This window comes from Anolis carolinensis, unplaced genomic scaffold (assembly GCF_035594765.1).
Source record: "Anolis carolinensis isolate JA03-04 unplaced genomic scaffold, rAnoCar3.1.pri scaffold_8, whole genome shotgun sequence".
Classification (NCBI taxonomy): Eukaryota; Metazoa; Chordata; class Lepidosauria; order Squamata; family Dactyloidae; genus Anolis; species Anolis carolinensis.
Genome location: NW_026943819.1, coordinates 5686599 through 5696589, shown reverse-complemented (window position 1 = coordinate 5696589; position 9991 = coordinate 5686599). Strand labels below are relative to the sequence as shown.

Sequence of the window (9991 nt, the reverse complement as noted above, 5' to 3'; positions counted from 1 at the left end):
TTTCCCTCTTGTCCAGCCTTTTGCTTCCCGAGGCCTTTGCCAAAGCTTTATTCGAAGCTGCCGTCTCCCTGCTCAGGAATACAGGCTCCGGTTGAATGAAAGACGACACTTCATGGACCTAGCTGCCAATCTTCTTCTAACATTGCAACCATGCCAAAAAGAAAAGAAAAGCACATACAAAAAAGAAGAGAGGAGCTTCAATACAATTAACACGGCACATTTTGACCATAGACTTGTTTTGACGTTCTAGAAATTCCTAGTGATGTATTCTCTTAGGTAAAAAAATAATATTCCTGGGATTGTGCAGCTTGATCAGATACAGAGAGGGACTTTGCATGGGAGTTTATAGCAAGCTGGATTTTGTACCTTGGATTTTTCCAAGGCAGTCCGTAAGCCTTCTAATCGAGATAATGTGGGATTGCTTGAAAGAGACAAAAGAAAGAGCAAAGTCTAATTCTGCCTTTTAGAACAGAATCACACCTATATACTGTGTGTGTGTGTGTGTGTGTGTGTGTGTGTGTGTGTGTATGTATATATATATATACACACACACACACTCGAGTATAAGCTGACCCGAATATAAGCTGAGGCACCTAGTTTTACCACAAAAAAACTGGGAAAACATTGTATAAGCCGAGGGTGATAAATTTCAGAAATAAAAATAGATACCAATAAAATTACATTAATTGAGGCATCAGTAGGTTAAATGTTTTTGAATACAGTAGAGTCCAAGCCTCGCTTATCCAAGCCTCTGGATAATCCAAGCCATTTTTGTAGTCAATGTTTTCAATATATCGTGATATTTTGGTGCTAAATTCATAAATAGAGTAATTGCAACATAACATTACTGTGTATTGAACTATCTTTTCTGTCAAATTTGTCGTATAACATGAAGTTTTGGTGCTTAATTTGTAAAATCATAACCTAATTTGATGTTTAATAGGCTTTTCCTTGATTCCTCCTTATTATCCAACATATTCTCTTATCCAACGTTCTGCTGGCCCGTTTATGTTGGATAAGTGAGACTCTACTGTATGTGTGTGTGTATGTATGTGTGTGTGTGTGTGTGTGTGTGTGTGTATATATATATATATATATATCATATAGAGCTGGCATGGGACAACTTTGGCCCTCCAGGTGTTTTGGACTTTAACTCCCACAATTCCTAACAGTTTCAGGCCCTTTCTCTCCTCCCCCCCCCCCAGCTGCTTAAGAATGCCTGCCATAGATGTGGGTGAAATGTCAGGAGAGCATGCTTCTGGAACATGGCCATACAACTTGGAAAACTCACAGCAAGCCAACTATACTCTCTTCGTTTTTAATTCAGAAGGGATAAAGTTCGCCCTTTAAATCAGTGTTATTCAAAGCCATGGCTTCTGAACCACTGCCCACTGGTTTCTGATGCATTTCCAGGAAGTGAAATACCAGTTGTAGCTAACAGACACAAATATCGTGCCGGTCCCTTGTATCGGATAGATTGCAGAGCACTGCTTTACATCACAGGACCACACCTCAATAAGCAAAAATATTTTGCAAAACATGCAGTGCAAATTTGATAAATAATTGCAAAAAGTGAACGTGGAGGCAAAAGTTAGCAAACCCGACAAAAGCCACAGAGGTGTATGCTGAGAATTCACCCTTCTTTAGATCATTCTGGAAGAATCAGGGATGTGTGTGCCACCGCCTTTCCGGAGAGACAAGATTTCGTGGATGCTGAGGACATCGTGTGGCCTTCCCTGTGAATTGCTGCCGGTACAGCATCCTTTATCCAGAATGCCTCCAAATAGGTGGATTTATTTATTATATCAGAAGTGAATTGAGAATACAGTTATAATGTATATAAAAAAACAAAGTTAAAAACTTGACATTATACTAGATTTCCTTTGACCAGAAGCCAGCCACTTGGAGTGCCTCTGGTGTCGCTATGAGAATTTAGGGATAAAGTCCGTTGCTCCCTCTGAAGCCTGTCACGGTTTCACCGGGAACATCAGACAGGTCTGCTCCTTGGCGGAAGTCTTGCCGTCAATCAGTGTCATGGGCCGCTCTGTGTAGCTCTGGATGATGCTGGAAACGCTGTCAAAGAGCTGGCAAAGGAAAGAGAAGGACAGCGGAGAAAAGGGTTTAGGGAGTCAAGACTTCTGCACAGGAAGACCGAGGGAGCCTTAGAGAAGTGTTCTCTCCGGTCAGTCTGTGGGGCACAACTTGTGGCCCTCCAGCTGTTTGGGACTCCAATTCCCAGAAGCCCTGGGCAGCTTGTCCAAGGTCAGGAATTGTGACGGTGCGAGTGGCACCATCTATATGTCAAACTGTAAGTTGCAAGATTTGAATTGTTGTATCATGCCTGATTTTGCTTTTACCCTGTAAATGTAGTTGGACTGATTGGTTATTTATAGCTGTCAATCAATGTTGTTTGCACCAGTTATATTGCTCCCTCAGCTCAATTGTTTGACTCCACCCTTTCCTGGAGTGGGTCAGTGTTTCCTTTTTCATTCCACCATCAAGCTTTCTATCAGATGGACGTGAGAGAGAGACTTGGCGCTAAAAGCCCTTGATTAAGTTACCTCTCAGCACCAATTTTGCGGTTCTTACCCTTGAGACTTATGCTTCAAGTTCAGACCAACCTGGACGACGTTGAGAAGTCTCAAGCGCTTTCAGATCAGTTCTTTGTCATCAGAGGAAGACTGTGTCTTCAAACATAGGCCATTTGGACTGAGGCTGAGGATTGCTCCGGCATTCACAGCCATTGAGAAAGAGGGACCTGGAAAAGCTTCTCAGCTGTAAAGCTCCTTGGACTTAAGACAACCAAAGACTGTAATGTACATTTTCCTTTACCCCTTTGAAACCTCCAGCTTATTGGGATAACCTTTTGTGAATAATAAAATCAGTTTTGAGTTATCTACAGTGTTTTGGTCCTTGGGAGTTCCAGTTTCCCTAAAGGAGGGCAAGAAGCAATCCCCTGGGGAAAGATGTCATGTCCATGCCTCTTTCGCTAAGAGTTATAGCCCCAGGCGCGACGGCACAGGAATTCTGGGATCTGAAGTCCAAAACATCTGGAAGGCCACAAGTTTGGCACCAATGCAGGTCCTCTCGCATGATGTTGTGACCAACTTCTAGCAAAAGATGATGATAAGGAGACCTAGATACAGTATGTGGGTGAATTAATGAAAAGTGTGTTTTTGCAGAGGTAGCAATGGGGACATAGCTACAGAGATGGAAGTAGGTGTCAGATGTACATTTCAAATATGGATCCCATCAGAAAGGCCGACCGTGCAAACCAGGGTCCTACCTCCTCATGGCTCCTGCCGTCCTTGCCCAGCGAGTACTGGTGGCTGCTCTCAATGTAGCGGATGGGGATGTTGTAGACGTGGCTCTTGTAAAGGACGGCCAAAGTGAAGGGCTGGCTGCAGCCGTGCCGCGAACTCCGCCTCACCAGGTAGGCGCTGTCCTGCCAGAAGGGCCCAAAGATCGGGGTTAGAGGAGGTATACATCCACACTAACAGATAATGAAGTTTCAGAATGGTGGTGTAGATGGAGCCTCTGCCAGGAGTGTAAGTATGAGGAACAGGGTGCAAATTGCAGGCATTCCTCTCCTCCAGCACCATTAACATCATCCTTTGGATGTACCCTTTTACCTTATTATACTGGAGAAGGGCAGCCTCAGCCGTTTGCCGGTCACAACTGCCTGCATACCAGGCTTTGTTTTGCAAGCCACAGTCCTGAGTGAAAAACACAACAGGGGTGATGACACAATAGTTAGGGCAGTCACAGTGGCGTATTCTTTTCCCACATGAGCAAAGCTAAGAACTCTATTCAGCTGCCTATCTTTTTATTCAAAACCCAACAGATAACTGTTTCAGAATTTTGTAAAGATTATTTCTAAAACAAAAGATTTTATTTTTTGTAGTTGTTCATATAAACCAGTGTGTTCTCAAACTCTGGTTTCCCAGCTGTTTTGAACTACAGTTCCCAGATTCTTCATCATTCGGCAAGGCAACTGAGGCTTCTGGAAGTTGAAGTCCAACACACAGGAAGAACTAGAGTTTGGGAATTATTGATATAAACTGCAATTGTGTACAATTGTGTACTCAAAAAACGAGTATCTCCATGTTCAGACCGTATAATCCCCATATTTTACCTCTGGCAAGGGGACACTCTTCAGACTGCTGCCTGAAAAGAGAAAGAACATGTCAAGATTTCTGAGCCGTAATAATAATAATAATAATAATAATAATAATAATAATAATAATAATAATGATGATGCTGTGCTTTGAGGAGTTTCTGATTTTTGACTTCAATCAAAGCAGGTTCTTCACTTTGCTTTACATATCCTCAAAGCACAGCAGACAAAAAATCAGTACAAGAAAACCGCACTACAAACTAGAGCTGACAGCTGGCATCACAAAACATTGCATGGAAAGTTCCTTGACAAAATTGAAGGAAAAGCTGATAAGGAGAAGACCTGTGCAAGGAAACTGACGAAACCATGGATCATATCCTCAGCTGCTGTAAGAAAATCGTACAGATAGACTACAAACAGAGGCACAAATATGTGGCCCAAATGATTCATTGGAACTTATGCCTCAAGTACCACCTCCCAGCAGCAAAGAACTGGTGGGATCACAAACCTGCAAAAGTATTGGAAAATGAGCACGCAAAGATACTGTGGGACTTCCGAATCCAGACTGACAAAGTTCTGGAACACAACACACCAGACATCACAGTTGTGGAAAAGAAAAAGGTTTGGATCATTGATGTTGCCATCCCAGGTGACAGTCGCATTGACGAAAAACAACAGGAAAAACTCAGTCGCTATCAGGACCTCAAGATTGAACTTCAAAGACTCTGGCAGAAACCAGTGCAGGTGGTCCCGGTGGTGATGGGCACACTGGGTGCCGTGCCAAAAGATCTCAGCCGGCATTTGGAAACAACGGACATTGACAAAATTATGATCTGCCAACTGCAAAAGGCCACCTGACTGGGATCTGCATGTATCACCCGAAAATACATCACACAGTCCTAGACACTTGGGAAGTGTTCAACTTGTGATTTTGTGATACGAAATCCAGCATATCTATCTTGTTTGTTGTGTCATAAAATAATAATAATAATAATAATAATAATAATAATAATAATAATAATAATAATAAACTTTATTTATATACCGAAGGGATTCAGGGTGGTATCCAACCATAAGTACAAACAACATACACTTTCATAAACAGCACAATAAACACATTGTTAAAACAAGATAAAAACTATACAACTGAGATAAACAATAAGTAACAGTCACAAACAAACCTTTGATCATCTTTGGTTAAACAAAAAAGACCAAAGAACGATCAATGCATAGGTTATAGACAGATGTTGATATGATGCCCAGGCTGTGGTGCAGGCGGGAGAGCAAACCAGCTGCAATTAGCTGCAATGAATCACTCTGACCAGGAGGTCATGAGTTCGAGGTCCGCTCGGAGCCTATGTTTGTTTGTCTTTGTTCTATGTTAAAAAGGCATTGAATGTTTGCCTATATGTGTAATGTGATCTGCCTGAGTCCCCTTCGGGGTGGGAAGGGCGGAATATAAATGCTGTAAATAAATAAATAATAATAAATAAAATACGAAGTTACAAGAACTGGATTTTAGTCCTTGGCATTATTTATCTTAAATATATTTACCTCTATTTAACAGAAGTTGATGTTACCCCAAGAAAGCGTTGAAAACTCCCAGTAAATAGCATTGAGCCATGACAGCTAAGGTTATGTCAAAATGCATTCATTCTGCAGTGTAGATCCACCCACAGAGACTCCAAAATCCCAAATATTTCTGATCCTAAGCATTTCGGATAAGGGAAATTCCACCTCAACCCAATGCTTATCTCTTTAACTGGCCAGATGAGACCTTCTGTTTGCCAAATGTGTGTCCTGCCACCAAAATAAGTCCCTTTCCCTACAATGACAAGGCGTGAGACGGAACGGGTGTCTTACCTGCGTTGGGCTCACATTCCAGGTAAATGGACTCTTCGTGAGGCTCCTGAAGGCAGAAGGAGAGAATACTTTGGATTAAAGAGGAGCTAACCATGAAGCATGGCTATTTTATGCCTGGTATTTTTGCTGAAGCATTGGTTTTAACCTTTTAAAGAGGAATTCTATTCATTCTGCTCCCCCAAAGACCACTAAATGAGTCCCGAAAACTGCTAAAAGCCCATCAAAAGTAGTTGTGTTTTTCTTATCTTTGATCAGTGTTGTGTTAACAAAGTGCAATAACCTCTGAAAGGGTAAATGAGCTGGATAATGTTTCCACCTGATAGGATCTGAATTACCTTGTCTTCCTTCAAGGACAGGAAAGGACCTGCAAAAGAGATAACTAAGCTTGATGCAAACCGACACACAAATGTACCGTATATACTCGAGTATAAGCCGACCCAAATATATGCCAAGGCACCTAATTTTACCACACCTGTTTCAACAGGCTTTTGAGTTCTGCTATTGATGTTTTAAAAGGTGCTTTTAGGATGTTTTTAAGATTTTTTAAAATTGTTGATTTTAGCCGGTTCTTGTTAGCCGCCCCGAGCCCTAGGAGAGTGGCGGCATATAAGTTTGAAAAATAAATAAATAAATAAATAAATAAAACTGGGAAAACAATTACTCCAGTATAAGCCAAGGGTGGTAAATTTCAGAAATAAAAATAGATACAGTAGAGTCTCACTTATCCAACATAAACGGGCCGGCAGAACATTGGATAAGTGAATATGTTGGATGATAAGGAGGGATTAAGGAAAAGCCTATTAAACATCAAATTAAGTTATGGTTTTACAAATTAAGCAGCAAAACATCATGTTATACAACAAATTTGACAGAAAAAAGTAGTTTAATATACAGTAATGCTATATAATAATTACTGTATTTACGAATTTAGCACCAAAATATCACGATGTATTGAAAACATTGACTACAAAAATGTGTTGGATAATCCAGAACGCTGGATAAGCGAGACTCTACTGTACCAATAAAATTACATTAATTGAGGCATCAGTAGGTTAAATGTTTTTGAATATGTACATCAAGTTCAAATTTAAGATAAGATTGTCCAACTCTGATTAAATCATTATTCTCATCTTCTTCAATGTAAATGTGCTTATGTGTACTTTAATAATAATAGAGTAAAATAATACATGTAATAATAATGAATTAATAAATAAATAATACAGGAAAATAATACATGTAGTAATAAATAGAGTAAAATAATAAATATAATACAGTAGAGTCTCGCTTATCCAACGTAAACGGGCCAGCAGAACGTTGAATAAGCGAGTATGTTGGATAATGAGAGATTAAGGAAAAGCCTATTCAACATTAAATTAGGTTATGAATTTACAAATTAAGCACCAAAACATCATGTTATACAACAAATTTGACAGAAAACGTAGTTCAATACACAGTAATGCTATGTAGTAATTACTGTATTTACGAATTTAGCACCAAAATATCATGATGTATTGAAAACACTGACTACAAAAATGCGTTGGATAATCCAGAATGTTGGATAATAATAGAGTAAAATAATACATGTAATAATAATAATAATAAATACAGGAAAATAATACATGTAATAATAGAGTAAAATAATAATTGTAATAATAGTAATAAGATTAGAGTGAAATAATAAATGTATTACTAATAATAAAAATAGAGTAAAATAAATGTAATAGTAACAACAATAATAGAGAAAACTAATAAAACTAATAAATGTAATAATACCAATAATAATAGAGAAAAATTATAAGTGTACCATATATTCCCGAGGATAAACTCACCCAAATATAAGCCAACCAGGACCCTCACCCGAGTATAAGCCGAGGGGGGCTTTTTCAGTCTTAAAAAAAGGGCTGAAAAACTAGGCTTATACTCGAGTATATACAGTACTTTTTCCCCCCACTTTTCTTATGTGTATAGATTATTATTATTTCATCCTTCAGTACCACAACCCAACCCAAAGCTCAGGAGCCACAATTCTAAATACCTCTGTTTGTAGTAGTTTTTATTTCAATTCCAGGGGCAGGTAAGACGGGAAGGGACACTCGGCGAGCCGAGAGAGGCATCCCCATGGCATTTTTCATTATCCCTTTCTGCAGAGCTGGAATGAAAAGATATGTCAACTATTTACCATTTATCGATCCATGTGGAACCAGGGAAGCCAGGCTTTTCTCCGTCAGCCAAAGTTTGGCCTTGTCTGGTATAGATGCACCCTTGGTCAACTTTAAATAGTGCAAGTTATCCCATTATAAGGGCTCATCTCCAAAAACCTTTTAGGTTTTGCAGCCTCTTCTTCTTACCTCTCTCTAAGGCTTCAAAATTGAATGTTTCCACCTCAAGGCCTCCGTCGGCCCCAGATTTGGACAGGAACTGCAAAAAAATGTGTGTTAATATCATGATATATTGAAAATATTGACTACAAAAATGCCTCGGATAATCCAGAACCTTGGATAAGCGAGTCTTGGATAAGTGAGACTCTACTGTATTATTATTATTATTATTATTATTATTATTATTATTATTATTATTATTATTATATTTACCACTAAGGAGATGGTTGACTCAAGCAAGTTTTTAACTCTTCTCAGGGAGATTCCTGATTTTCCCCACATGGTGGTGAATGCCATTTCCCAAAAGGTTATGGAAATTTCCATTTCCCAAAAGGTTATGGAGATTTCCATTTCCCAAAAGGTTATGGAGGTTTCCATTTCCCAAAAGGTTATGGAGATTTCCATTTCCCAAAAGGTTATGGAGATTTCCATTTCCCAAAACATTATGGAGGTTTCAATTTCCCAAAACGTTATGGAGGTTTCCATTTCCCAATAGGTTATGGAGGTTTCCATTTCCAAAAAGGTTATGGAGATTTCCATTTCCCAAAAGGTTATGGAGATTTCCATATTCCAAAAGGTTATGGAAGTTTCCATTTCCCAAAAGGTTATGGAGATTTCCATTTCCCAAAAGGTTATGGAGGTTTCCATTTCCCAAAAGGTTATGTCATCATTTTCCCAAAAGGATATGGTTTCTAACAAGGTCATGCCTTTCCAAAGATCATAATTCTTCAAAACCCAAATCCTCAAGCACACAACTCACCATCCGGGGCCTTGACTGGAGGTTATTTGGTTCGGAGCAGCGCCTTGCAGCCGCACGATCTAAAGGCAGAGAGACAGAGCTGGCATCAAAATTGGCATCTGGTTATTAACAATGAGTCAGAGGGTCTCATTTATTCCTCTCAAATCCTCAACCGATTATTATTGCCTTGCCAGATCCACACTCAAGCCTCCAAACGACTTTACCGAGATACATGCTCTCCGTAGTGTCCAGTTGGTGGGCTGCAGCCAACATCTTGCCTTGGCCTTCACTTGGGGGGATTTCGTAGGTATACTGGTCCTCTTCTTCTTCCTCCTCTTCGGCATCATCATTCCTGTGAACCTAAGCCAATTTGAGGAAGTTGAACGATGCTCAACGATGCAAATGTAAGAGTGAGATCCTAGGAAGAGGTTGAAGTTCAGCAGGTAGAGAATTTTTGCATCCAGAAACGTAGTTTTTGGAATTAGTAGAAGTGGGAAAGACAGCATAATTGATACGAGGGCTATCCGGAAAGTAGGTTACGTTTTGGATTTTTAAAAGGACAAAGTATAGGATAAATCATTTACCATATGCAGCTGAAAGACATATCCCAAAACTACAATCTCATGTAATCCCCATTGAAATGTAGGCACATTTCATATAGATAAATGAGTTTGAAAAGTACTGCCCCAGTAAATTTGCCGCCTCTCTCCTCCGTTTCCAACAATGGGAGCGTAGCTGGCAGCGCAGTGTTTTGGCTACACTGCAGGAAGGGAGAAGGGGGAAGAGCTGAGGACACAAGTGGGGAATTTACTGGAGCAGTACTTTTCAAACTCATTTATCTATATGAAACGTGGCTAAATTTCAATGGGGATTACATGAGATTGTAGTTTTGGG

General features: G+C 39.7%; 1 protein-coding gene across 1 annotated transcript; it reads right to left on the bottom strand.

The window, feature by feature from the left end:
* Positions 1-1774: 1774 nt before the first annotated feature.
* sh2d6 (SH2 domain containing 6) lies at positions 1775-9625 on the bottom strand. Its single transcript, XM_016997668.2, has 10 exons — positions 9322-9625; positions 9119-9177; positions 8329-8398; positions 8016-8129; positions 6316-6344; positions 5981-6026; positions 4136-4167; positions 3633-3716; positions 3287-3445; positions 1775-2084 (listed from the first exon to the last, which is right to left on the bottom strand). The coding sequence occupies exons 1-10, from the start codon at positions 9368-9370 to the stop codon at positions 1968-1970; spliced, it is 759 nt and encodes a 252-aa protein (XP_016853157.2). The 5' UTR covers positions 9371-9625; the 3' UTR covers positions 1775-1967.
* Between the last annotated feature and the right edge of the window lie 366 nt (positions 9626-9991).